This window comes from Sturnira hondurensis, unplaced genomic scaffold, assembly GCF_014824575.4.
Source record: "Sturnira hondurensis isolate 20B ecotype Veracruz unplaced genomic scaffold, ASM1482457v3 Scaffold0007797, whole genome shotgun sequence".
Taxonomy (NCBI): domain Eukaryota; kingdom Metazoa; phylum Chordata; class Mammalia; order Chiroptera; family Phyllostomidae; genus Sturnira; species Sturnira hondurensis.
In genome coordinates, this window is record NW_028080428.1 from 991,183 (window position 1) to 1,018,999 (window position 27,817).

Below are 27,817 nucleotides of genomic sequence, written 5' to 3' on the forward strand. Positions count from 1 at the left end.
CGCTCCCAGGGTTGAGGCTTTATTCCCTGCCTCTGGAATCGACATCGCCATCATTTATCAGCCCACAGCACCGTGTGGCGAGCCATGAGGTTAAAACGATGATGAGATAATGACAGCAAATCTGGAGAGAAGAGGGGACCTGCCACCTCCCTGCACTCGGGAACCTGGGCACCGTCCATCCACGCGCCACGCATCCCGCACCAGGGAAGAGCGATGTCACAGGAGGGACAGTGGCCCGAGGGCAAGGAGGCTGAGGAGGGGTCCTGCTCCTGCTGGTGGCGCCTTCCCAAGACCCCGACTGCTGTGACAAAAGCCAAGGGCAGGAGGACGAGACTGAACAGCGGTCACAGGGCCATTGTGACAGGCCTGGAGCTGGCCGCTCACTGGGCATGAAAAGATGCAACTGACCCCTTCAGTGAAGTGCAGGTTGAAAGAGATGGACACAAGAGCTGTGTGAGGGTGGAGAAGAGACACAGGGTCTCCATGGCCTAACCAAATGGGGACACCTAACTCCCCAGCCCCAGGAGAAGCCAAGGGGCACGGCCACTTTCCATCCTACAACAGACCTTTCCCCGCTTTTCTCACACAATGAAGTCAGGAGAGAAGTTCTTCTAAGCCTTAATTTTACGCCTGTAGCGCCCCCAGGCACAGGCCTGTTCCCACCCCCGGCAGCTCAGGGAGGAGCAGAGGAGCCCCACTGGGTGTGGCCTGAGGGAGAGGGTGCAACCAGGGCGGAGGTCTTGGCTGGAGGACAGAAGTCCAAGGTCTCTGCCGTTTCTGAATGAGGTCCCCTCCCCCAAGGCACCACTCCTGCCTTCTCCCAGTGTCCCAGGAGAATTGGTCCCTGGACACCCCACCGCCAGCCCCCAGGTCCCCACTGCCAACATGCTCGGTCCCCCCACCCCATCTCATTCTAGGTCCCCCTTCCTCCTTTCCCCACACCAGGCAGAAGTCAGACCATCCCCTCAGAGGCTAGGAAGGCATTTTTGAACAGCAGGAAGGCTACACATGGGGGAGGGCTTCGAAAGGCCCAGAACCAGCCTGTGCTCACCTTTCCCCACCCTCGGCAGTAAGCAGTGAGCAGGCCCTAGCCTCCCTCTTGTACTAACAGGGCTCAGGCAGGGCCCCCTGTGACGGGCTTCCTCGGAAATCGTCCCACCCTTGCAGACGCAGCAGTGGGTGGGGACCCGGCCCAGCCACCCCCCTGGGGCTCGCTCTCTTTTCTGCCCTAAGCATCCCACCACCTTTGCAGCTCTTTTCTGAGAGCAGGACCCCCCGTGCTTGCTGCCTCTCATCCCCCTAAGCCAGGGAGAGTGCCTGAGGCCAGGTCCACTCTGGCTTCTGAGTGGACATTGCCTCCTGATCCAACCCTCCGAGCGGACCACATGATGCAACGAGAGAACATGTGCTAGGGTGCCCAGCCCCCCATCCCACGGACACAAGGCCCATGAAGACAAGCCTAGGGCTTGGGCCTCCACTTCTCTCTAGAATCTGCCTCCTGTGGGCGGCCAGCCTGACCCCTGCAGCCTCTAATGAGCCAGGAGAACCTCGCTGGCCTCAGCGCTGATGAGGGCATTTTGTGGCATTTAAGGCAGGTTTAAAGTTAAAAAAAAAAAAAACACCCAAGACACTTCTTTGGTTAAGTGGTTTACCCTTCGTGGTAATTAGATGTAGTGATTGGAATCTCTTTTCTATTACATGGCAATTTTCCTTTAAATTTCCCCTTTAAAAAAAAAAAGGGAAGAAGGCAAGGAAGGAGGGAAAGCAGCAGTGCAGGCGAGTCATTTGCATTTTGCGAATGAGGCCTCTTGTAAGCGCAGCTCAGGCATTGGGCCCAATGTATGGAATGCTTAAGAGATTACTAAGAATAAAATCTATTAATTAGTCATACTCAATTCCACCGACACGATGTGCATCAAAAGCTTCTTTTCTTCCCCTTTCTCCTTCCCTCTTCCCGTGGCCTCCTGCGGAAGACTCCATCTTCCCCAAATCGGCCCTGGCTCCCCAGACCGCCTTGCCTCCTGGTGACGTGGGGCCTGGTGACGCACTGACAGCTTCCCCACCCAGGGCTGGGGTGCTAGGTTTGGGGGCAGGAGCTGGGGCACTGGCTTCATCTCGCTGAGCTGCACCAGCTGGGGAGGTGACCGCAGCCAGGAAGATGGCAGCGGCTGGGGACCCCGGCTTCCCCACCCAAAGCCTGCAGGCCGTGCCTGCCTTGGGCCTCTTCTCCCTCCCTTGACGGGTTCAGGGAGGCCCCTCACCCCAACAAGAAGAGCCCACGGCCAGGCAGAGTGAGGAGGGGTCTGGGAGGGTGTCCAGAGAGCAGTAGGGCAAGTGTATTTCGCAGATGACAGCCTCTGTGTCCCCTTCTGTAAAGTGGAGGTGGGCTGAGGGAGTGCCCAGCTTCACGCAGTCAAGCTGGGCGCTCCAGAGGTCTCCTCCACTAATCCTGGAAGGTTCTGTCTAGTACAGGTAATGGAGGGCCACAGCGGGAGGGCCAGGCCAGGTGAGGGACCCCTGTGGGAGCTGAGCGGGCTGGCCAAAGCCTGGAGAAGGGGCTAGGCAATGTGCCTGGGACTGGGACCGAGCCTCCCTCCTTCATCCACGGTGAGCTGGGGAGCGAGGGGAGGACACCCCGCTCCCCCAGCCCCGACAATGGCAGCTCAAGCCTCAAAGCCAAACCAGTCCACTCCAGACACCTGCATCCTGCTCAATGCACCAGGGAGGAGGACCAGGCATCTGAGGCTCATGCTTATGAAAAATACAACAAGGAGAGTTGAATGCAGCAGACAGGGAGTGATGAGGCTGGGGCATCTGCTGGAAGGAGGAGCCTCGGGGCACACAGCAGCCTGAGCCCCCAAGGACCAGACGGAGCTCTCAGGGCCAGGCCACGGCCAGGGCCAGCTGCGGGCAGCCCGTGTGCCCACGGCCCCTCCTGTGCTCAGTTGGCACAGGTGATGGGTGACAGACCCCTGGCGCTGGACCGTCGCCAGGTGGAGCACTGATAAGCAATTCACAAGCCCGCACAGGCCTTCCAGAACGCGGATGGGGAGGCCTTCTTTTCCCTGAGGAGGGATGAAAGGGCTCAAAAATGCAAATCATTACCATTTACAACCCAGCGAGCCTGCTAAATTGATCAGGAAAGATTAAACTCTGTGGAGGTAGAGAGAAAGCCAGGGGATTTTTTTGGAGTTTTATGGACCTGTGGCCAGTGGTCATGTGTACAGCAGGGATTTTACGGGCCGGGCTCAGGGGCTGCCCCTTCGCAGCTCCCAGGGGGGTTGGGGTTCTGTGCAGGCTGACACTGCGCAGGCCAGAGCACTCGGGATGACCCTGGGCTTGGGCGCTGCCCTCAGGGAAAGCAGTTTGGCCTCCACGGAGGGACTGGTGTTCCAGCATCTGAGACAGGGCAGGTTATGTGGCCCACGAGGTCTTTCAGAAGCTGCCCCAGCCCCCCGCAGAGACTCTGCCCCTGCCCTCCAGATTCTGTCTGACTTCCAGGGTCAAGGGAGGGGTAATGGCCAGTCCAGTCACTGGAGAGTGGGTGGGACTCTGGAGCCAGGAGCTTTTCTGCATCCTTTCTGTTCCAGGATGGATCTGGGTCTGATCCATTCCCTGCAGTCAGTGAAAGGGAAGGGGGCTAACTGTAAAGGGAAACTGAAGGTCAGGGTAGAGAATCACTGGCCTTGCAAAGGAATCAGGCAGTGAGCTCTCCGTCACTGGGAGCATTCAAGCATTTGATGAGGAGATGGCAGATATTTTCCTGTCTAAGCCAAGACCTGGTTCTTTGACTCGAAGATGCTGGTCCCCACCCTCACTTGATCATCATCCCTCAGGACCCTCTATGGGAGATGATTACTGTGCTGCTCAGAATGGCCACTGTCCCCTGAAAATCCCAGGTCAAGGCCGTCCCACAGCCCCGTCAAAGAGCGGCTTGTGCTGCCAGAGATGCCACAAAATCACCATCCTCAGTATCCAAGAGGCCTCCCTCTTGGATGGTGGCCCATCCAGGAGTCTGGACAGGTTTTGGGATGGTGACTCCCCCCCACCCGCCGGGGCTGGCTGGCCTGGGACCACCGGGGGGCCACCTCCCAGGTCCCAGGCTGCCCCCTGGACCTGCTCCCCGTGCCACCCTCCCACTGGCTATTTTCCCAACCCGCCGAGCCGCAGGCCCGGTGTGTCCATCACAGCCGGGGTAGCAGCCCTGCAGCACTGCTTGCTCTGCCTGGTGGAGCGTTTACCATTTCTTTCAAACTGTTCCAAGTACTCGCCTGAAGAACCCACTTTTGCTTCTTTAAAAACACTCACAAAAAGATTCCCCAGGCTCCTCATTCCTCCGCCCTCTACTTTCCCCTTCTGCCTTTGCATTTTTGATACATTGTTTTCCGCTGGTTTCATAAATCCCATCATTGCTGGGGCCAGGCCCACTTTCTCACCGTAATGGCGTCCGCAGATGTGCCCAGACCCCCGAGGCCGAAGGGGCCAGGCCGCCTTTGCCCCCAGGAGGCAGACCTGCAGCAGCTGCTGCCCTGCTCCCCGCTGGACCACGGTCACGCCACGCCGCCTCCACCCCTTGTTACTGAAGTGCCTGGCAGGGCCGGGAGGGCAGTGAGGGTGCCCTGCGGGGCGCGCCCTCCCTTCCTAGCAAAGCCAGCCCCTGAGGCTCTACAGCCTCCAGACCCACGAGGGTGCCCTGACCCCTGTCCTTCACACACCCGCCCACACAGTCCCCCACACCCGAAAACCCAAAGAGCTGAGCCCAGAAGGTCCTTGCAGGAAGGTCTCTGTCGTCACTGCCCCTAAATCTCTTTTACAGCTGTCAGGGTGGACGGCTGCACGGGCAGGGCGCCAGGTCCCCGAGCTCCTCTGCGCCGGCCCGCTGAGCCCAGAACGGAGCCTGGCACGTGGCTGCTCGGCCGCCTCCTCTCCAGCCCGCCTCTCGCTTCCTTGCCCTGCTGCCTACGTCTGCCTCCGCGGGCTTGGCGGGCAGGGCCCAGGCCTCTTAGCGACCCTGCCTCCCGTCCTGCACCTGCCCCTCTGCAGCCTGGCACGTGGAGGTGCTTGCTTCTCACGGCTCCTCCTCTCTGAGGCATCTCACTGCCATCCCTCGGACCCACCGACCGTCAGCGTGAGCACAGCCAGCCTGGGTGACTCAGTTTCCCCTCTCCCAGCCAAGCCTCTGTTGGGAGACAAAGAGGGCAGAGAACTGGGTGTTCCGCCTTGTGTGGCCCTCCCGTCGAGTCCCCACACCCTGAGCCATCCACCAGGAGGAATTAACCAAGCCTCAAGACGGAGAAAAACAAAGACAACAGGAGCTGCCAATCAAAGCCACAGCAGTACAGGCTGCCTCATGCTCACCTCCGGGGCCTCTCACCTGCCCTGTGCCCGGGCCACGCCTGCTGAGTGTTCTGGGGACCACCCACATCTGGCTGGTCTGGCTTCCGAAGGTTCTGGGTGCCCCAGAGGAAGACAAAGCCCTAAAACTAGCCTTAGTTTTGTTTTTTTTTACCCAACCCGGCATGCCACCTGCCAGCAGGCTGTTGTGCCCCTGAGAAGCCCACCCAGCGCCCAGGCCCAGGTGCTGCACTGCAGAGGCGGGGGGAGGTTTTTGGACGGGGGCCCTGGTGCCTTCCAGCTCACAGAGATGCTGAGAGCCGTGGGGAGGGATGTGGAGTGCCCAGCGCCTGAGGTGTGCCATCCGAGAGGGGCCGAGAGATGGTGCTGAAGGTTGGGGGAGGCCGCGGGCTGTGAACACAGGCGCGCCAGAGCCGTGCGATTCTGCTGGCTGGCTGGCTGGAGTGGACACCTGCTAATGATGAATGTCACCTGGGCGGGGGAGGGGGCTGTGAACAGGGAGGCAAAGGGGGAAAGTAAACTCAAAGAGAGCCCACGCATGAGCACTGCAGAGCTAATCCTTTCTAAGAGCCACCACAGCCCTTCCCGCCCCCCCCCCGCCCCCCCGTAAAGGTTAGTTGCGTGGCATTTGGTATCGCTGAGCATTCTGGAGTCGCAGGCACGTGGCTCATTACAATCCGTGCCCTGTGGTCCAGGAGGGGAGGCCGGGGGAGGCCGGGGGAGGGGGGGGCCCAGCCAGACCCTGGGGAAGGGGTTCCCGCTGCTACAGAAGGTGGGTGCCCAGCTGGCCAACAGCACGGGGAGCGTAGGCCTGGTCTCTCACAAAGGTCCTGTGGCCAAGGTCCTTCCTGCCGTCTGAAGGACCTCTGCCCAGGCGTCCCAGCCTCCCTGTGCCCTTCCCTCCCTCACCTGCAGAATCAGCCCCGAGGGCCACTTGGCTGCACACTCCTGTCTCTGTCTTTTTTCTCGGAAGGGCAAAGCAATCCCAGGGGTCTGAGGGACGGGACCACCCCCACGGCCACCCCCTGAGACCCGGCTGGCTGACCCGGCCCGGCCTCAGGCCTGCCGGCCCTGCTCCCAACCTGACCACTAGACAGGTGTTTCTGGAAAGCGAGACACGCAGACACCCACCACGCCGCCAACCCAAACCAAAGTGCACTGCGACCACCCTCAGCCTCCTCCTCGTAGGTGCCTTGAAACTTCACTGTCGAGACGAATGTGATGAACTGTTTGGTCCTGTGTTCTGTCTGTCTGTTTTCATACGAGATGTCCAAGTCCACTATCCTTGTCCTTTCTTGAAATAAATAGATTTAACTTTTACGGTCGTCTCACTGCTGATGCTCGGCTTGGGGCCCAGCATCCCGGGGGCCAGGTGTGTGTCCTTGCCCACGGTGCTGGCTGCCCACGGCCCGTCCCCAGCCTTGCTCCAGGGGCGCGGCACTGGTCCAGAGGTGGTGGCCGGGGGTGAGGCGGACACTCTGGGTTAGGAAGGTCCCCGGGCGCCACTGGAACCAAAGTAATGATTCTGCTCTGAGACAAGAGGGACCTCTGAGTCCATCACACGAGCCTCCAGGAAGGCAGACCGCCAGCTACAGGCAAACTCCAAGAAGGTCCCCACGTGGAGACATTAAAAGGAGCTGCGATGGTCCCTAGGAGGCTGTGGCACCCACAGGGGCATTCAGATGAGATGGGCTGCCTCTTCCCTGGGTGGGCACTCTGCTGGGGCCCCCACCGACATGGCCCCCTAGCCACGCCCATGGCGATCACAGCGCGGCAGGCCCCGCCTGCTGCCTCAAAGAAACCAATACTGCGCCCTGAGAACAGCAGCAGTTTGGGCTCAGTTTAACAGGCCTTGTTACTTCCGCCTTAGAGCTGATTTCGCACCTGGGTTCAGGTTAGTGAGTTTCTCCTTCTGTTCCAAGGAAGCAAAGTTAGTTCTCAATGGACGCTGGTGGCAAGCAGCTTCCCTGACTCAGGGCACTCCGGCCCCACAGGTTATCCTTTTCCCCTCACCCTCTCTCGTCCTTCCACCTCCTGGGGGCAAGAGCCAGCCCAGAGGGACCGTGCCAAAAAGCAGCACACACTGGGTACTCCAGAGGGCAGGGGCGTAGGGGCGGGAGGGAGGCGCCCACAGGCCTGCCCCCCAGCTCACCTCACTCACCCCCACACTGGCAGCGGTGTGCAGAGCAGGGTGCCCCCAGGGCTCTGTTCCAGCCTGGTGGGGGGGTATGGGGGACTCTCAAACCGCTCCTCAGCCTCTACAGCAGACAGAGGCTCTGCCAGGAAGGGTTCGCAGTCACAGGCATTTGGGGACCACTGGGTTAATGCCACTGCCGTCCTGCAGGGCTGCTCAGGCAGGGACCTGGAGTCCTGTGGGGTCCCTCCAAACTGAGTTAGACACACACGCTCTAGCACGTACTCCCCGCACCTCAGTTTCCACATCTGTAGAATGTGTGCGTGCTGAGCCTCCATGACAGGGGTGTGACGCAGGTACCCCTCGCTCGTCCAGGGAGCGCAAGCCCCGACCCCAGGCAGGCACTGAGCGGGTTGGTGTTTCTGACGGGGAGGCCGGGGTGTCCCAGCAGAGCCCCAGGACAGCCCCAGGTCTAGCACAGGAGAGAGACGTCCTAGCAAGGGTGGGGCCTGTTCCCCAGACCACCCAACCTCGCCAAGGTCTGTGGCCTGCTCTCTGAAACCTACCGCAGAGGACGGCCAGTCGGCTCAAGCTTCCAGCTGCAGGAGGACAGAGGGTGGGAGGGGGCACCTTAGGTTTTAGTAAGTGCCCCTTACTAAACTGGGTGCCCCTCTGGAGGGTCTCACTGAGACCCCTGGGGGTGTTTCCAGGATCTGTATTTCGGGTTAATGGAAAGAACATGCTCCAAACACAACCTACCCATTTTGAGAGGCCGTGGTGCCCCTGCACCCCTAACCCTTGACCTCGTGGGAGAGCAAGCACAGCTGGGCCGCCCCTCAAGGGGGCATGAGTTCAGGACCCTGAAGTGCCCTGTCTCCCTAACATGTCTTCAGATGGCCCCAGGGAGACAGGGTGGTCTTCCCGTGAACCTGGGACCCCCCCCCACACACACTCACTGCAGCACCTACTACGCTATACTCTAGCCATGCAGCTTCCAGCCCTTTCCTTCCCACAGACATCTCAGGACGTATCACTGAGGTTACAGACCGGCATGGGGGTAACACCCCAGACGGCTGTCCTACCGCCAAGGGCGCACCCCAAAGCGCAGGGCCCTGCTTCTGGAATCCAACTCCTCTCATTTAGTCCGACTCAGGACTGACAGTTCCGGTTCAAGTGGAGAAAGAGAGGGTGGCCACTACCCCTATACCCAGGCCCTACTGGCTACAGGTTCTAGATGCTTCCTTCTCCCTGCCTCCACTTCCCAGGCAAGGCCTCTGGCCTCACCAAGCAGCCCAGAGAAGAGGCAACCAAACCCAGAAGAGTCTAACACTCCAAACCACACCCCCGACCCAAGTTCTAGAAGGTCCCAGAAGCTTCTGAGGTCACCCTGCCAGGCCCAAAATGTGGCCTCAGTAGGTCTGGGTGCAGCTTGCGCATCTACTTTCAAGCGCCCAAAACGAAGTGCGCCCTGTGCTGCAAGCTGGCCGCCTCCCCATCCCCCCTTCCACAGGCCGGGTCCCCTTGTCGGTATCTGCATCCCCAGGCCCACAGCCCGCAGCCCGCAGCCCCCAAGGCAGGCGCCGCTGAAGGACCCTCCTGCGGTGGCAGCAAAGTAAATGGGGTCTGCGAGCCACTAACCGACAGCACAGACAAGACCGCGCTCCCCCTTCGGAGATTTACGGGGGAAGTGAAATCTTATTTGCACCACTGCCAAGCTTGGGACGAGATGAAATTATGCCTGGAGAAGAGACCCAGCCGGCTCCTCGCGGAAGCGGCTGCATTGGAGATGGGCTTATTAAAAGCCACAGTGGCCACATTTCAACCTGTTTCAGGTGTTAAGTAATTTACTGCCACCCAGAATCCAGCGGTAGGTTTTTATCATTTTTATTTCCGCGACGCAAGCGAGTGCCAGAGAGGCCCCCCGGCACAGGGAACTTTGGGTCTAAATGCTCCCTGCCCCCTCATAGCAGAGGGAAATGGGGTGCAGAGGCCTGTGAGGAGGCAAGAATGGGGGCCCAAGTGGCAGCAGACAGCCCTGACTCACCCCAGGGTTACACCCAGCCCGGCCAAAGCCCAAAGTGACAGGGAAGGCAGGCTCTATGACCTGCACCCCACATCTGGGGGCCCAGTGATCCCCCCAAGACCCGGCGGGCATTTCTGAAGGCAGCAACCATGTAACTCCTCTGAGTGGTCACCTCTCGCTCAGGACCTGACCACCAACCACAGGATCAGCGAGTTTCTACTGAGCACCGGCTGTGTGCCAGGCCCTGCTCAGGTGGGGGACTCAGCAGTGAATGGGGACCCCGAAGACCCCTACCCAACGGGGTCTTGCCAGCTTCCTCTGATAAGGGCCAATCCAATATTTGTGGTTGATTGGTTAAAATCTCCGAGGACAAATCAACTCTTGGAAGAAAAGGCCCCAGCATCGGGGGCAGCGGCCGGGAGTGTGGGGGAGAGAGGCGGGGAGGGAGTGTGCCCACCACAGGAGGGTCACTCTCTCAGTCCCCACAGCAGGGACCCCCCCACACCGAAGACGAGAAGGCGCAGGGCCTTTAGGTGTCGACACCCTGTGCCTTTCATGGAGAACTCGGGGTGCGGGGCCTACGCCCTGTCTTGCCTGTCCCCCATCCCTCAGAACTCTAGGGGAGCGCACAGCCTCCCCTTCACAGAGAGCTGCAGGCAGGGGCCGGGCTGTCTGGGGTTCACAGGGTCATGAGGGCCTGCACCTGCAGCAGGGCTGGGTGGAGGGCTGCGTGGTGCCCCCTGCATAGTGGGGATTAAGCCTTTTAGGGCTTAGCCCCCAGGCTAAGGCTTAGCCGCCGCTGTTCCTGAGGCCCCTTCTCCACCTGTTTCCAGATACTCCAGGAAGACCAATGGGAACCTTCCAAGTCCAGGCTGAGCCAAGAGCAGAAATTCTTAATTAGCTTTCCCTTGGACCGGGGCCCTGGCAAATGGATTAGTCGTGGTGGGACCGAGAAAGAGTGTGGAGTCCTCCTTAAAGCTGAAATTACAAACAGGGGGGTGAAGGGCCTGGGGGACGTTGCCAGGGACAGCGGGTGCCCGAGCAGGCCCTCCCCAGCTCACCGGGGGCTGGCAGATGGAACCTGTCACCAGGACGGCACGGGAGATGTGCTCCCGGCAAGGCGAGGTCCCCGGGAAGCTGGCGCAGGGAGACGCTTGGCTCGCCTACGCCGAACGCCAGAGCCTTCTGCTGACTGCACTGCCTTCCATGTGGCAGCCCAGACCTGAAGCTCCCTAACTGGGGGGCATTTCCTCAAGGGGTGCCCATCTGCGAAAGGCAGGACGGCGTGGCCCAATGGCACCAGGCGTCAGACATCTGTCACCAGGCCCCATCCTCGCTTACCCCCATTGCCACACCTAGGGGGCCTGCCCACGGCCACAGTGACAGGGATAAGCACTGGGGCCAGGTCCTTCCAGGCTCCTCCCACAGCCCTGCTGGTTGGAGCATCACTCGGTTGCACCAGGGTGGCGGGTTCAATCCCCAGTCAGGGCACGAGCAGGAAGCAGCCAATGAATGCATGGGTAGGTGGAACAACAAACTGATGTTGCTCTCTCTAATAATAATAATTAATAAAAGGAAAGGAAAAGAAAGGCACAGATGAGCCTGCCCCAGATATCACTGTGGAGAAGTAGGCCTCCCAGGCAGCTTCCTCCAGGAAGCCTTCCCTGACCCACCCATTTATGCCTCACACCCTGTGCTGTAACCCTGTGGCCCCCACTCTACAGCCAGCGGCTTTTAGAAGCAGGGACTGGGTCTTTGTCATTTCACACCCTCTGAATCAGAGGAGGACTGAACCCGCCTCAGGCCCAGGGTGTCCTGCTGGCTGGCTTCCCCCAGGGGGGCACATGAGGGGTGGGCAGGCAGAAGGACAATTCGAGGACTGGGAGACCCAGGTTCCCGGGGACCGAAGCATCTGAAGTATGACTCGTGCTCTCCCCCTTCAGTTTCACCTCCAAGGCTGCTCTGCTGTGGCCCCGCCTCGCTGGGCTCTGCAAACACGGGCTGCCCTTGGTGGGCAGGCGGAGAACGGGCCCTGGGGGACCCAGCGCCCCTCTGGCCTCCCTGCTCTCAGCGCCGCAAGCTGCGCCACACCCAGGGCGCCACCTCGGACCCATCCCGGATGCTCCACCTGGTTGCCCCTTCCAGACGCCCCAGGGTCTGGTCATCACAGGTGTCCCTGTTGCCTGGGCCACAGCCCCCTGCTCCCACGTGCAGCCCCCACCCCTGCTGAATGAACGAACACAAAGCTGAATGAAAGACTGTGCCGAGAAACACACGGGAGGGAAGCCCAACCCAGGTCAGGGGAGGCTCCTGAGGAGGTGACATCCAGGCCAGGACCCTGGAGCATCTGACTAGTCAGCCAAGTGACAGGGGGCGGGGGAGACCCCATGCAAAGGCCAGGAAGTGAGAACACGCAGTTCTGAGACCCCAAATCATTTATCCGGGCTGCAATGAAGAGGGCAGGAGAGGGAAGCAGGAAAAGCAGGGGAGGTTCCGGGCTGGATGATGTGGGGGTGCCGGTCCGGGCACCCAGAGAGCCAAAGCCACTACTTCTCCAAGCTGGGGACCCCAGGGCTGCTGGGAGAAGCCATGGTGACAGGCAGCACTCCCCTGCACTGGGGGTCCCCACCTCCGCTGTGGCCTCTGTAAATACTGCCTGACCCCGACTGTGCCGCGTGGGCCTGGCACCAGCCATGGGGGTGCACACAGCGCTGCACCCCCAGACACTCCACCCCGGGCAGTCCCACAGGGACCCAGGCCACAGCCGAGGAAGCACGTGGACCCACCCACCCAGGAGTGTCTCCTGGCAGCAGGAGTGGCCGCACAAGCAGGCAGTGGTGGTGGCCCTGCTGAGGCTCACTGAGCACGGAGAGGAGTTGTGTGTGCTCTGGCACAAAGTGAGTGTTTGCGAGCACCTACTACGTGCAGGACTGGTGCAAACTGCTGGGGATGAGCCGGGAAAGGGCCTGCCTCTGAGCACGGCGATGCTTCCAGCCGCACCTCGCCCTCGGGGAGAATGATGTCTCATTTCAATTAGCCTTTTCTTGATTACTTGCAAAGTTCTGCATCTTTTCACTTGTTTACTGGCCATTTGTTTTCCTCCTTCTGGGGACTGCCCGTCCACATTTCTTGCCCATTTTCCTACTGATTTGTGGGAGCTCTTCACATAACTACAGGAGGAGGGAAGCAGCCTTCTCTCCGGGCAGCCCCTCGGGGCCTCCCTCCAGGGTCCTCGGGCCCAGGAGAGGCAGGAGAATCGCTGTGGGTTTCCGGGGGCTTCCACTGAATCGCTACACCCCCACCCAGCTCCCGACGGGCCAGCTCCACTGGAGGATGGCGCACCTTCTGCAGGTGGGAGCCCCCGCCAGGCCTACACCTCAGCTGGCAAAACCCAGGTTTTGCTTGCATGCATGAGACATCCACCCTGCCTGCAGCTGGCGGGGTGCCCCTGGCGGCACTCACGGGGAGCCAGCTGGTGTAGCTGGGCATCGTGGAGGAAGGGACGACTTTCATCATCCTGGGCCAGCGCCGTGGGGACCGCCCAACAAAAGGGCAGGTCCCGGAGCCCCAGGCCAACTCTCCCACTAGAATTCCAGCTACGACGTTCTCTACCTAAAAAGCGACTCAGGCCCAGGAGGACACACCTGAGCCCTAGCGCCTCGCCCTTTGCCAGGTGACCTTTCGGGGCCGGGAGTAACCAAACCCCGCGATTTATTTTCCCTCCCGTACTTTTCGCACCTCAGCAGACAACGCAGGCCGTGAAACTGATTTCCGAAGCCTATAAAGGCAATAACATTTAGGGAGCCTGGAAAAATAAGAGCCCCTCCTTTCCTTGAGTAAGGGCTGCCAGGAACCCTCAGGGGGCCCCTCTGCAGCTGGGGGGCTCACGGCTCGGGGCCAGCCTGCAGCCTTCCCCGAGCCAGGTGGTAAACAGCACATGTTCCGAGGGACACGCAGCAGCCAGGGAGGCTGCAAACTGCCTGCTCTCCTCTCCCCTGACCACCCTGGTCACGGCTATACCAGCTCTCCCAAAATCAAGGAGAGCTCATAGGATACCCATGCCACCCCCTCCCCCATCCCCCATTACGCCTCAGCAGATTGCCGGCCATTGTCCTGGTGCAGGCCAAGGTCACCCCACTGTGGCCGGAGCAGTGGAGACTGCCTGAGCGTAGGGTGGCCTGGTGGGCATCCCAGGTAGCCAAGCCTACCACCGTGCTCTGCCCCATGCTAGAGTGAGCCCTCCAGAAGGCCAGATAACACAGCCACAAAGGCAGCCATTGTCACCTCTGGGTGACAGAAGGGGATCGGGGCCCTACAGGGACCTGGAGAGCTCGTCTCTGCCCCAAGCTCTCCAAACACCACCCCCCACCCCATCTGGGGCTGACACCATGCCTGCTAATGAGAAGGACAGCTAGTACGCGGCTGCCTCACGCCCATTCCCTTCACTCACTCACTCTGAGGTGACGGACACCCAGGGGACACAGTGAGCGGGTGCAGTTCCCGCTCCCCCGACCTGCCTGCGGACAAGTCACATAACAGCCCTGCACCACAGCTTCTTGGCCTGAGACGTGGGGACACTGAAAGCCACCTCCCAGGTCACATTTGTGATGTTTGTCCTGGGCTCAGAGTGTGGCTGGGTCAGGGTGGGACCACGGTCTGAGGCTGTGGGCTGGTTACGAGGACAAAGTATAGCAGGGGCAGAGGGACGGGCCACATGACCCCCACAGTCTCGTTCAGGTGAGGACGGAATAGTGTTGGCAGACGGGGCACCCGGGCAGTAAAAACCCCACCTTTGGGGCAGATCCACTGTGCAGCCAACAGACCCACAGCCAAGGGCCGGGGAGGGCCCCCTGGGTGCGCAAGGCGCTCGGCCAACTCTCTGGAGCCCCTCTCAGAAGTCAGTCACCCTGGTTCTCCTGCAGGGTTCAAACCTGTCATGACACGGAATTAGCCACGGGCTCACCTCCAGCTTAACTACAAAGAGGAAGAGAGAAGGAGGACCTTCTCACCAGGATCCTCGCTCCCCGCAACAGGCCCCCTTTGGTCTCCGCGGGAACAGAAGGGGCAGGGAAGCGGGGTGCCAGCCCCCGGAGCAGGGGGTGGGCTCGGAGGAGCTCTCTGGCCGGCTGTGGGGCTGCGAGCTCTTGGTGGTCGTGGAATTTATGCGGCTGCCTGTGCGGTTCCTACAGCGAGACAAATCTCCAGGCCGCTTTTCTCAGCAGGAACAAGCTTTTTCTTCAAATCAATGGTGACACGTATTTAAGCTGCCATATTAAGGAGGGAAAGATTTTGCCGGCCCCCCAGGGCCCACCCTTATTAGTCACTAGCTCGTGTGAAAGAAACTGCAGCGGACCGGGCGAGGCAGGAGGCCCCGAGGCCAGGCCAACGGGCATGGGAATGGACAGCAACAAACAGGAGGGCCGAGGGCGCCTCCCACGTCAGAAGCAAGGCCACGCTTCTGCAGAGGGGAGGTGCACTTAGGGAGTGAGACTGGAGAGGACTCTGGAGCAAGGTAGGAAACATCTGTAGAAAGATACAGGACAGCTGGTGGGGGTGAGACAGGCAGAGGATGGAGAAAATAGGGAGAGAGTAGAGAGAAAGAGAAAGAGGCATTAAGCTGATGTTTACATTGACTTCTAAGTTTGGAGCTCTATAGAACCTAAAATCTTGTTTCCCATTTTGCTATGGCTGCCAGGAAACTCAAAGCCACGTTTCATATTCAGTCGCAATAGACTTGTCAGCCTAGTCTTTGATCTGGTCAAGACCAGAGTAGGTGCCAGGAGCCAAGCTGCCCCATGCAGCCGGGAAGAGCCCAAAACACAAGGGTAGGCACGCCCCAGAAAGGCAGCCACGCTGCCACCCCCGGTGGACTGGACGTCAGCCTCCAGTAGCAGGTGGAAGGGCTGAGTGGAAGGCCACGGCTGGGACCCCAGCAAGAGGCTAACGCAGGCGTGTCAACTCACTTTCACCCGAGGCCAAATCAGCCTCGAGGTCGCCTTCAAAGGGCCGAATGGGACTTTAGGACTGTACCAACGGAACTCCGTAACTGGGGGCCAGGAGCTCGCACTGCCCCCGGGTAGACACGAGGTGCCAGGCTGGATAAAACAAGGTGGAGCCTGTGTTTGCCACTGTGGGCTAATGGACTGGAGAGCATGTGCCGAAGACGTCCAGGCCAGCAGGCTCCCGGCGTGGCTCAGACCACGGCACGTCCGCACCAGAAGCCCCGGCCAGCACCCTCCCTGACCCCTGTCTTTTTATTTCTATTTTAATGGTTCCCTGGTTTTATTGGGCCTATATCTCAGTGGGAATAGGCAGGTTAAACATTTCCAGGAAATCAATGCTGGCTCAAATGCCCACTTCCTCAGTGACAACAGTCACTATTCATTGAGTTCCAGTGACTTGTCACACTGGCGTGTGGCCTCCGGGCCCCTCAACCGCCTTCCGCAGGGACATCACTCCACAGGGACATCACTCCACAGGGACATCACTCCGCCGGGTTCACAGCCAGGAACACCGAGCTTCAGGGGAGAGGTGGACGCTGGTCAAAGTCACAAGAGCTTGTCAGTGGCCCCAGCAGCCCTGTCCTTTATGTCCCCTGATGTGCCCCCACTCCCACCCCCAAGCCCCAGACCCCAACACCCTGCTCTACACACCAAACGGGGCTCCCACCCCACCTCTTAGGAGGGAGACAAGGCTGCGTTAAGGTCAAGGCCAAGGAGGCACTGAGAGGTGGTCAGGAGACCCTTCGAATTCCACGACCCCCCGGCCCCCACTCTGCCAAGCCCAAGGCCNCCGCCTTCCGCAGGGACATCACTCCGCCGGGTTCACAGCCAGGAACACCGAGCTTCAGGGGAGAGGTTGACGCTGGTCAAAGTCACAAGAGCTTGTCAGTGGCCCCAGCAGCCCTGTCCTTTATGTCCCCTGAGGTGCCCCCACTCCCACCCCCAAGCCCCAGACCCCAACACCCTGCTCTACACACCAGACGGGGCTCCCACCCCACCTCTTAGGAGGGAGACAAGGCTGCGTTAAGGTCAAGGCCAAGGAGGCACTGAGAGGTGGTCAGGAGACCCTTCGAATTCCACGACCCCCCGGCCCCCACTCTGCCAAGCCCAAGGCCTCACCCTCGGACCGGGGAAGCTCCCGCAGGCTGTTGGCCGGGATGGAGCGCCGCTGACGGTCCAGGCTGCAAAGCCCTCGTTGCAAATGTCAATTCTGTGCCATTTGCTCCACAGATTTTAATGTTCCTGTTTCTCCTCAACATCCTCAGCAAGGCAGCTCGTGCTTTTCAAAAGGGATGTGGCGTTTGATGATGTTTAAACCGTGGAGAAGTACAGCCAGGCGGCAATAATAAAGCAGACGCCAGCCCTGCTGGTGGGGGAATGGCTGACAGCCGGGCCTCTCTCTGCCCACACTTGGCGAAGCTCCTATTTTTATGGCAGTTCCAGTGTCCACGGTGGGCGGGGGGACATAGCGATGGAGAGGAGGGTGGGTGCTGCTGTACCTGGACCACTTGTTGCCGCTGGTGGGGCTTCAATGAACCGAAGCGGAGGGCTGCACCATGCCGAGGAAGGCCAGCCAGGTCCACCCCAGCCTCCGCCCCCCCGCCCCCATCTGTGCTCACGGTGCCCCGCCCCCGCCAGGCTCCACGGGCCAGGGCCTGTCCTCCTCCAGGTCTGCAGCCCCCGGGACCAGGTTCCCGAGTCCTCACTGGCTTCTGCCTCCTGACCTAAATAGCTGTGTCCCCTCCCCTGCCCAGCATGTGCCCACCGGGCAGCCTACTTCCACCCAAGGGTCCTTGGCCCCCGGACCCCGTAGGCAGGCGGTCAAGGCCACCCCTGGAGCAACGTGGGCGGACTCCATCCACACGCGGAGACTGAGCGGCAGAGGGCCCCCGCATCCAGAGAGGGTCCCGTGGGTGGTGGTGAGGTGCACTCATGAATAAGAACAACAGGTCTCATCCGCTGAGCCCCTGCCCTGGGAAGATCGCCGGCAGGGGTTCGACTTTCCTCTTAGTGCGCCCCGGGGGCAGGCGCAGGGGCCAGCTGAGGCCCAGGGAAGCAGAGTCAGGCCGGTCTCACCCTGGCCTATTCTGTGAGCAGCCACAGCGCTGGCCTCCAGGAGTGGGACTCAGGGAGCAGGGCCTGTGACCTGGCCCCTGTAGCCACCGGGGACAGGGCTATCCACAGGGCCTGAGGGTGTGGCGGAACCAATCGCTTGCAAAATAAATAAATGAGCCCAAAAGGTGAGCTTCTGAAATGAGGGAAGACCCTGAAGAGGAGAGAGGGAGGATGGGCTGGAGGCTGCTGGGGGCCCTGCAGGTGGCTTCGGCTCAGCCAGCACAGGCTCCACTGTGGCCCCCGAGCCCTGACAGGGAGCATTTCTGTCACGGGCCTCCCAGGGAAGGGGGCCAGCCACCATCCTGGCCCTGCATAGGCGGCTCCCATGCGACACACATACCCTTCCCCGTGGAAGTCAGGGGAGACACTGACAGCCCTGCTGTGGCAGGGGGTGGGGGGCAGCTCTCTTGTCCTGCACCCTCACAGTCAGGACACCCCAAATACCCACATACAGAAGACCGGGGGTCAGGAGAGGGCCCTCTGCTGCCGGGGCTCCATTCACCATAGGGGAGACAGGAGGGAGGCAGCTTTAACCTGCTCGGCAGATGGAGGGCCCAAACCCTGTCCCTAGTGCAAACCCGAGTGCTGAGTGCGGAACAGGCCGGATCCCAAGGGTGTGAGCAGCCCTCTCGAGAAGTGGCAAAGCAGCGAGCACAGAGCTGAGGAAGGTCAAGGGTTACACTGTCCCAGACTTATTCTGAGCACCTCCAACAGCTGTCTCCTTTCACACTCACCGCAACCCAGGGGCATGCGTCCTAGTGCTCTCTTATCCCTGTTTTACAGATGAGAAAACTGAGGCTCAGAGAGGTTAAGCAACTTGCCTAAGGTCACACAGCTAGTGCACAGTGGAACTGAGAAGTAGGGGGTGAAGAAATAGGGCTGGATCCTTTGACTCCTTTTTTTATTTTATTTTATTTTATTTATTTATCTTTAGAGGGGAAAGGAAGGAGAGAGGAAGAGAAACATCAATGTATGGTTGCTTCTTGTGCATCCCCTGCTGGGAACTGGCCCCTGCCGGGAACTGGCCTGCAACCCAGGAATGTGCCCTGACTGGGAATCGAACCGCGATTGTCTGGTTCACAGGCCCGCGCTCAATCCACTGAGCTACACCAGCCAGGGCCCTTTGACTCCTTTTTAAGCCATGTGACAGACATCCTGGAGGCCACCCCAAGATGGGACCAGGTCAGGCCCCACCCACAGGCTCCTGGGTCGGGGTCTGGTGTGTGGGTGAGCCCCTCCCAGGAGTCTGAAAAAGCAGGATCAACTCAAGACCCCTGCAAACACCCACGTGGTCTGCACAGAGCTGGGTGTCGAGGTCAGGGAGGGAACCCCAGTCCCTGTGTGGCTTCCACGTGCTGCGCCAGACCCTCTCACCTCCCAGGCGCGCAGGGTGCCCTTCCGTTAGGTGGGCAGGTCAGTCACAGCCTCCCCGGGAGGCCTGAAGCCGACTGGCCAGCCCTTGGCCAAGTGCTGGCAGATCATTCCGGACAGCAAGCCAAGGGCTACAGATTCAACCCTTTTCATGCTTGGCCAATTTAATGATCCCCATTAATTTCAAAACACACACATTCCCACAAGCGCTGGCCTCTTCAGCTCAGTGCCCGGGGTGGAGCGCGCTCAGGGCACGTGGGGGGCAGGTGCTGAGGCCAGATGGCTTTGAGGGCAGATGGAGCCACTCACGTGGCCCCTGAGACCGGGTTCCTGTGGGCTGGGGCCTCTGAGCCCTGGCGGGTGTTTCCTGACTGTGTCTGTCACGAGGGGAGACGAGGGCCAAGGAGGAAGGGCCCAGAGAGGGGAATCAGAAAGGTCTGATTTGCCACTTTCCTGCTGTGTGACCCTGAGAGGGTCTCTGTCCCTCTCTGTGCTTCAGGCATCAGGAGCCCATCTCCCTCTGAGACTGCGAAGGCCAGTGGGGACAGGCACCAAGCCACTGAGGCTTGCATCTCCAGAGCCAGGGACCTCACACACAGCGCACACGTGTCCACCACTGTCCTCATCTGTGCAGAGCTTTTCCTTCCAGCCCTGATTTCTGTGGCCACCGAGGGGCAGGGGAGCCTGGGCTGGCGCAGGAGGAGGGCCCAGGGGGTCATTGCTGGTTCGCCCATCCCTCCTGCTGTCTGAGGACTCTCAAGGCATAGGGCCACTCCTTCAGCCAACAAACACGTATCGAGACCCAGAACAAAGGGTCATGGGTCCAGGGCCTATGGTTCCCCTTCGTGTCCTCGTGGAAGGACAGGCTAATAAACGGGAGACACGGCAGAGCACCTGGGGACAGAAGGGCCTGCGAGGGTCCATGAGCCCCGCCCACCGGCCACAGCCCGGTGCTCTGGACCAGGCCCCGTGAGCCCTCGAGGGAATCTCAATAATTCAGGAGGAATCCATCATTTATGAATTTATGTAACCGCTTCCCGACCTTGTGGAAGCGAGCTGCCCTCCTCTTGCAGCGGTGGAAATTAGGCCTCGCACTCCCATGGGGCTTCTGGGCTTTCTTGTGTGGGGAGGGGGCCGCCTGAACCCCTGCCCTCCCAAGTGACTTCCCGATCATCGACGGCGCCCCTCAGCCCAGAAGGGGCCCCTCAGCCCCAGCCAGGACTAGAGGGAGCTTCTGGAAAAGCAAACCCAATCGCATTCTCCTTAAACCCCGAGTCCCGATGCGGGGAGGGCTTGGCTCCTGGCTCTGCCTGTCACCAACGCTGCAGCTCTGTGTGCGCCTCGGCCTCCTTGCCAGCGAAACAGGGGAAGGGAGGCGACACGTGCGGCAGGGGGCACAGCCCCCAGCCCGGGGCGATCACTCAATCAGAAGCTTCCCCCAGCCCAGAAGTAGGGCTCTGCGGGGCAAGCTGGACACAGGGGCTGGGACACAGGACCGCCAAGTGGGCTATGGGGGCTGGAGCCCAGCACGCCAACCACCCACCTTCTCCATTCCTCTGCAGTGAGGACAGGCGACAACACACCCACTCTGGGGACCCACATTTTGCAACCAGAAAAGGGAAGAAGGAAGAGCCATTCCCACCCACTTTCAAAAAAAGAGTCTGGCACACCACTGCTGTTTGGCTGTGCATCCTGAGGTAGGGTGCTTCACCTCTCTGAGCCTCAGCTTCCCCGTTGACACTGTGGGACTGATATAACACCAGGATTCCAGGAGCGGTGGCATGGGGTGTGCATGCAGCCTAGACCAGGATGACCCTCAGTTCAGGGCCAGCCGTGGCTTATTCCAAGCACCGCGGAGATTCCCCAAGTCCCACCCCACTCACCCCTCCCTGCCAGCACTCTCCTTCTCTGCCCCTGGAATGCCCTCGTCCACCTTCTGATTCGGGTGCCCTCCTCTCGGCTCAAGTGCCTCCTCCTCCAGGTAGCTTTCCTGATTGCCTCCCACCCCCCGCAGGCAGGAAGCCCATCTCTCACACATTTCGCTGTCTCTTGTCATTCGCATGTCCCATCCCGAATTTTGGGTTAGAGACTGTGTCTCCTGTAGCCCGGGGCCCACCCCAATGTCTGGTACACAGCAGACCCCCCCCCATTTACATCTGTGTGAGTTCACCTGCCAAGCTGGGGGGCGGGGTATCTCTTTTTCTGAGCCTTGGTCTGGTCATTGAGAATGGGGCACATAGTCCTGCCTGCCTCACAGAGGCCTCAGGTGACCACAGGGGGGTCAGCACGGAGGGAAGGGGCCAGTCCTCACCCGGTGCTCTCCTGGGGACAGGGCCCAGCCAGATCTGCCACTGCTCCCAGGTCCCCACCTGCGCCTGTCCTCCCTGCCCACTGTGGAGAGGCGGCTGCCGCTGGTGGTGGAGGCAAGCCTCAGCAAACACATTTAAATCTGAAGTGACAGATAAAGTGATTTACGGCGACAGTTTAGCGTCAGATCACTTCCCACAAGGCAGTCGGCGTCCCTGGCCCCCTGCTTGCTAGTCCATCAAGGCGGTCTCTAAATCACAGACTCCACACGGTGGCCCAGGGACGCGAGGGGCCCTCCAGGCAGCAGAGAGAGGGAGCGAGGAGTGTGGCTGACTTGGCCGGAGGAGGGGGCGCGGTAAGCAGTTGGCAGACCACACATCAAAGCCCCAAGACTTAGAGGAACAGAGAGCCACTTCATGCCTTATTTTAAATAAATAAGCAGCTTTAAAAAACTCCCAGTGAGGCCAGCTTGGGGCTGAGAAACATGGCTTCCCAGCAGGTCTGCAGGGCCCCACCCACGTGCTCCGCGTCCAAGGCCTCACTGACCCGCCTTGCCTCCTGCCACCTCCCCCGCAGAATTAATTGGTCCCTGTGGCATCGCACGGCACTCGGTTCAGACCCTGCTTCCAGGGCTTTGTCACATTATATTCTACGTAGTTGCTCTTGCTCTTGACTTTCCGATGAGAATTTCCCAGGGGCCCCAGAAATGTGTCCAGCAAGGGACAAGCCTGGTGATGACCGCTCTTTCAGATGAGGAAACAGAGGCTCAGATGTGCCTGGCCAGAGGCTGCGGCGCCACCAGCAGGAAGGCTGGGCCTCTGACTCTGCGCCTGGCCCCTGGGCCCCTGGCCCATGCTCTCTGGCCTGGGATTCCTTTCCAGCAAAAGATTCTTTCTGCCTTTGCACAAGGCACCGCATTGACCCCAGCTCTGTCCAGTTATGCCTGAAGGCAAGAGCCAGAAGCCTGACCCGTGGGCTGGCCAAGAATGGGGGTCTTTCTTTGTGCTGGGACACATCCTGCCTGGGACTCAGCTGTTGGTCAAGAACTAGGGGTCCATAGGCACAGGCCTGGCACATGGGAACCTCAAGGGCATGAAAGTGACCCAGTCAAGGTCATAACCCCTCCCCAAAGAAGATGCACACACTCCAGAAGCTGAAGCATCCCCAGGGGTAGGGACCCCCAGACTCGAGAGAGATGCCAGGCATGGTTCTCCCCAGACACAGTCTGGGGGTGCAGGCCAAGCTGGAGAGGCAGGCACTGCCCCCCAGAACCTCCTGATCCACAACGGGGGGCTACAGGGGCTCCCTGGCTTATCTGGCCAGTGTGGCAGCACAATTTAATTAAGATGGATGCTGCGTGCCCCAGTGGGCACAAGCTGTGGCCAGCACAGATGGCAGGAACCTAAAACACTCTGGGTGCTGCTTGAGCAATCAGCCTTGGCCCGCTGGGCCGAGGAGGGCCCAGGGGTGCAGGCACTGTGCCTGAGGATTTGGGGGACTTGGTCCTGACCCCTGTGACCTCAAGCCCTGTCGTCCACCGGCCAGGCAGTCCCCGTTCTACCCTCCGCCCCGACCCCCCCCAACACCATACATCACACACACTTGCGCGCGCACACACGTCAGCACAGGGGGCTGAACAGCCCTGCACTTCCACTGCGGGGGGCCAGCTGGGAAACACAGTGTGAACTGCCCAAGTCCTGAGAGGCCACGGGCTGGGTCCTAAATGTGGGGCACATAGGCAGGAGGGCGCCTGGCTCCTGCCCTCTCCAGGGTCCCCAGTGCCCTCCTGAGGGGTAGTCCAAGGCTCTTCAGCATGGAGGGGTCTTGGGGGCCCCAACCCCCTTTTCTCTCACAGGCCCTCCCCAGCTCCCCTCAGGTCTCCCCATCCACGGTTCCTGCAACTGGAGCAGAGCCCAGGCAGCGACGGCACCTTCCCCACCCCCCATTTCAACCACAGGGACCAGGAGTGGCACCCCCACAAAATCCAGGAGCTCTGGGGCTGCCCCCAAGCCCCCCGCCAGTCCCCATGGGCCCCTGACCCCCATGGGGCCCACACACGCATGTCTGCCTTCAAAATTAAAAATTTAAACTTTCCACCCCTGCAGAATGGCTCGCTCCCTCCTCCCATCCTGGTGGCTCCGTGGTCGTCGCTGAGAAGCAATTATTCACGGCTAATGATTACAATCAAGTCAAATAGAATTTAATGGACATGTATTCTCTTCCTGCTTGAAACTTTACATATGAATTAAGCACATATGGGTTTCATGAGGCACAAGCCAGATTTATGCAGCCCGGAAAAGCCCCTCTATGCCCCGACTTTTATTCCGCCAATAAACAGGCTGATTTATGGGCGCCTCCAGGAGTGGGGACCACGATCTCTGCTGCCCCCTGGTGGGCAGTGGGCAACCTGAGCCAAGGCAGTGGGGGCCCCAGGGATGAGGCCCAGTGGAGGACCCTTTGCCCCCCAGTGTGGGGCCTTGTGCCAAAACCACCAAGGACCCCTGAAGTCTCACCAGGGCCAAGCTCACCCGAATGCCAGGGCTGGGCAAACACCTGGACGGAGCACCTGGAGCGGGGGAGGGCTCTGTGTGGGAACCCCAAGTCCAAGGCCAGCCTCAGCCATTCCCTGGGGCTCCAGGAGGATTCTGGGTTCTCCCTGCTGTGACACTCTTTCTAGAAAAAAGGAGCACCCAGGAAAACATGCCAAGAGATGTTGGGTAAACTGAGGCACACAGAGGGAGGAGAAAGCTGCTCATCTGTGGGAGGCACCCAGCACCCCTTTCTGTCACTGGGGTAGGGCCAGTGCCAGAGTGACGGCTGGGGCATCGATTCTAGCTTTGACAACGGCAGCAGGTGTGAGCGCTCAGTCTGTGCCAGGCGCGGTGTGCGCATCACGGTTCACGAGCATCGGCGCCTCATGCCCCTGACACCCTGGAACTGGGTCTCTACCACCCCCATCCTGCAGAGGAGGAGACAGGACCCCAGGCAGGCCTGTGGGAAAGGGGCGACCTTGGAGAGACGCGGCAAATGCTGCCGCCCCTGGCCCGGGGCGGTCCAACGAAGCCAGCACCAAAGTGCTTCTCTGAGTGAGAGGCTGCCAGCACCACGGCACTCGGAAGCCAGCCAGGCACAAGGCACAAGGCACTCGGGAAGGGCCGTTAATCACACCACAGCCCTCCAAAGCCGAGGCCCGCTCCATCTGTATCCCACCGACACCCTGCCTTGGTCCGCCCACCCCCGCTCCTGGCCCGCCAACCACCCACCCAGCTGGGAAGGGGCTGATAAGATGCCCCACTTTTCCCTCTGGCCACTGCAGCTCAGCTAGGAAAGCGCCAGCAGGGTGCCTCCCACACTTAAGCCAGTGACTGACAAGGCGAGGGACACGGGGCAGGGGGCCTGCAGGACTGTCCCCTCAGCCACAGCCCCAAGGCTTGGTCCTTCCACCCCAGGCCAACCCCTCCTGGGTCCAGGCAACAAGGTCACCCTCTCCCCTGGGCTGCTGTGACATCTGCCAACCCAGCTCGGCCTCCCTTAACTCCATGTCTCCCCAGATGGACTTACGGACCTTGCTGCCACCCACCACCCTAGAGGCCCAAGGGAAATGCGCAAACGTAGCAGAAGAAACCCAAAGGTGACCCGAGCTCCCCCTGCTCCAGGTCTTCATGCTCCTGGTCACCTGTGCACCGAGACAAGCAATGGTGGGGGAGGGGGTGACTGGTGCGCCTGCACAGTCCAGCAAACATTGGCAGGCAGACACGCAGAGCGAGGCCACTACCAGAAATGTGACCCGGACCGCAAACCAGCAGGCCAGGAGCAACCAAGCGGCCGCCTCTCCCTGGAACCAGGAGCCTAGTCACTTGGCCAGATCAGCATCGGCACCACCACGCCCCGGAGACTCTTGGCCACCCCACTCCCTGGCCAGCACTGGGGCCAGACACAACGGCCACAAGCCCAGGGGAGAGAGGAAGGAGATCAGTGACGCTTCTGGGGGTGCTTCTGAGTGGAAGCCCAAGACAAGAGGGTCTGTCCAAGTCCCCAAATATTGCACTGAGAGAGAGGCTCCTTCCTGTGATGCCCAGCCAGCAGGGGTGCCAGGCCTGGGTTCAGCCCCCCTTGCCCTCGTCCTATAAACCACTCGCACGTCTGCTGGACTTGACCACACTTGGATGCCCTGCTCCTGACCTTGGCCAGACCACCACTGCCTGGGAGGAGGGCAGCCACCTTCCTCCTTCCTCCAGAGGGGACAGAGCAGCAGTCCCCTCAGCTCATCACAATAAACTGCCAAGCCAGCAAGGGCCATCGCAGAAAGCTGAGCCTGCGGCCCAGAGGCCTCTGCCCCGCCCTCCCTCCACGAGCTCCCTCGCCTGCTCCAGGTCTGCCGGTGTGGGCGGGAGTGCGAGGGAGGAAAGTGGTGGCCGGGGCACCCGCCTTCCTGGAAGGGGAGCCCGGCGTGCTTCCAGCCAGGCTCTCTCTTCCTGGCCGCTAATGGGTCTCAGAGCAGTGAGGCTGCTCAGCCAAGGCAGCCCTGACACAGAGGGTCAGGGTTTCAGGGGACCCGGAGTCGGCTCAGCCGACTCACGGGGCTGAGGTGGCGCCAACAGGCCATCTAGTCCAGCCCCCCGAGCCTTGCTGGAGCCAGGTGGCATCCCCTGTGCCGGGGTGGCAGACCAGAGCAAAGGTGACGGACGAGGCGACCAGGCCCCTGGCTCCGGCCAGCCAGGAGCCCCCACTCACCGGCGTTGACGATGGCGTCCACCTCCAGCTTGGTGATGTCACCTCGGAACAGGGAGATCTTCTCGTTGAGATGCTTGTCTTTCTTGTACTTGGGCTCCTCCACCTTCACGGGCGACCCTGGAACAAGCGGGAGCTGACAGTGGGGTCACAGGAAGGCCCCCAAGACCAAGCAACCCACCAGTGCCCGCAGGGCAGGCGCCTCCGTCGACTCCCGCCTTTCTAACTGGTCTCCTGAGGACACGGGTTAGGACAGCCCGCATCGACTGGGCCCTGCTACGTGCACCAACACGTGGTCTCGAGTCCGCACAGCAGTGTGACACACAGGCACAGCGTGGACATCGCCCACCCCCTACAGGCGTGGCGCTGGCCCAGGTGGGTTCGGCGACCGGCCTGGGTGACCAGTTACCAGGACTGCACTCTGCAGGGCCTGGGCGCTCACTGGCACGCGCCCCCCGGGGGGCCGCTTCCCCACAGCTACAAACCCTAGCTCCACGGCCCTGGGAGGGTGGGTCTGGGCTCGGCCTGCCCCAGTGCAATGGGGCTAAAAGCCAAACCCGCCACGGGCTGTGTCAGTAATTAAACGAGGTGATGCAGGCAAAGTGCTCCGCACAGGGCAGGCCCTCAGGAAACGCTGCTGCGGAGCGCCTTGGCCTGGTCCGCACCGCGGCCGGGGGCACGCCCCAGCAGGCCCACCTTTCGATGCCTCCTTCCAGGTTGGGACCTTCTTCAGCCTGACGAAGTCCCGGCAGAAGTAATGCTCCTCCCGCTGCTTGTCACTCAGGCCTTGCAGAAACGCTGCAGGGGCGAGGCGGGCGGGCAGGGAGGCGAGTCAGGCAGGCAGGGAGGGTAGCAGTCCGGGGGTCCCCCACTCCCTACAGGTCTCGGGGCTCACCTGTCCGAGGATGCAAACCAGCCCTAGGAGTCCGTCCCTCCCACAGCTTCCAGGGGAGGGGCATGGAGGCAGGGGCCTCACCACCTGGGGTCTGGAGTCTGGAAGCCCCTAGAAGGTCTGGCCCCGCCCTCTTTGTTCAGGACGGGAGACTGAGGCCCAGGGAGGGAGAGGGTGTCTCTCAAGCACCACAGACCTGAGGTCAGAAATCACCTCTTCCCAGCTGCCGCCACCCATCAAAGCCCCTCGCTTCTTCATTTAGAGAGCGGGGGTGAAGACACGTCTCGAAGAATGATTCCCAGCTTACTCACACATGCCGAGGCCAGGAAGGTTGGTGACCCTGAATCCACTACACTATCAATCAGTTACATCATCAATCGGCTACATTATCAGTCCATTACATGATCAATCAATGGCACGATCAATCATTTACATCGTCAATCAGTTACATTACCAACCTGTTATGTGATCGATCACTTACATTATCGGTTACATCATCAGTGGGTTGCATTATCAATCAGTTACATGGTCAGTCAGTTACTGATGTAAGGTTGCCATTGTGTGTAGGCTCAGGATACAGGGGGCCAAAGCAAAGAGCCACAGAGCCAAGTGGATCTGCTGCCTGTCACTACACACCCCCCAGCCTCAGCTGGGGGCTTCTCACCGACAGGTGCCCACTGGGGCCTCTCCCGGTGGCGAGGCTGGTACACGGGAGCAGCTGGAACCGTCCCCACTCTGCAGGGGAGGAAATTGGTGCTTGGGGAGGTTAGGAGGCCACCTGTGTCTAGTGAGTGAACAGCCTGCCCCCTCCCCCCATCCACTCATGGACTCTGGGTCTGCCCAGGCTGCTTTCCCTGCTCTGGCCTTGGCCCTGGCCTCCCTCTGGG

General features: G+C 60.6%; 1 protein-coding gene across 4 annotated transcripts in view; it reads right to left on the reverse strand.

Annotated features, from left to right (window-relative positions):
• Positions 1 to 27,817, reverse strand: part of MACROD1 (mono-ADP ribosylhydrolase 1) — a 134,144-nt gene that overhangs the window by 96,325 nt on the left and 10,002 nt on the right. For all 4 annotated transcript variants that reach the window (XM_037053016.1, XM_037053017.1, XM_037053019.1 and 1 more), the window contains exons 2-3: positions 26,735 to 26,836; positions 26,042 to 26,158 (exon numbers count right to left, since the gene is read on the reverse strand). In XM_037053016.1, coding sequence (XP_036908911.1) covers positions 26,042 to 26,158; positions 26,735 to 26,836 — 219 coding nt within the window. The remainder of the gene's footprint in view (positions 1 to 26,041; positions 26,159 to 26,734; positions 26,837 to 27,817) is intronic.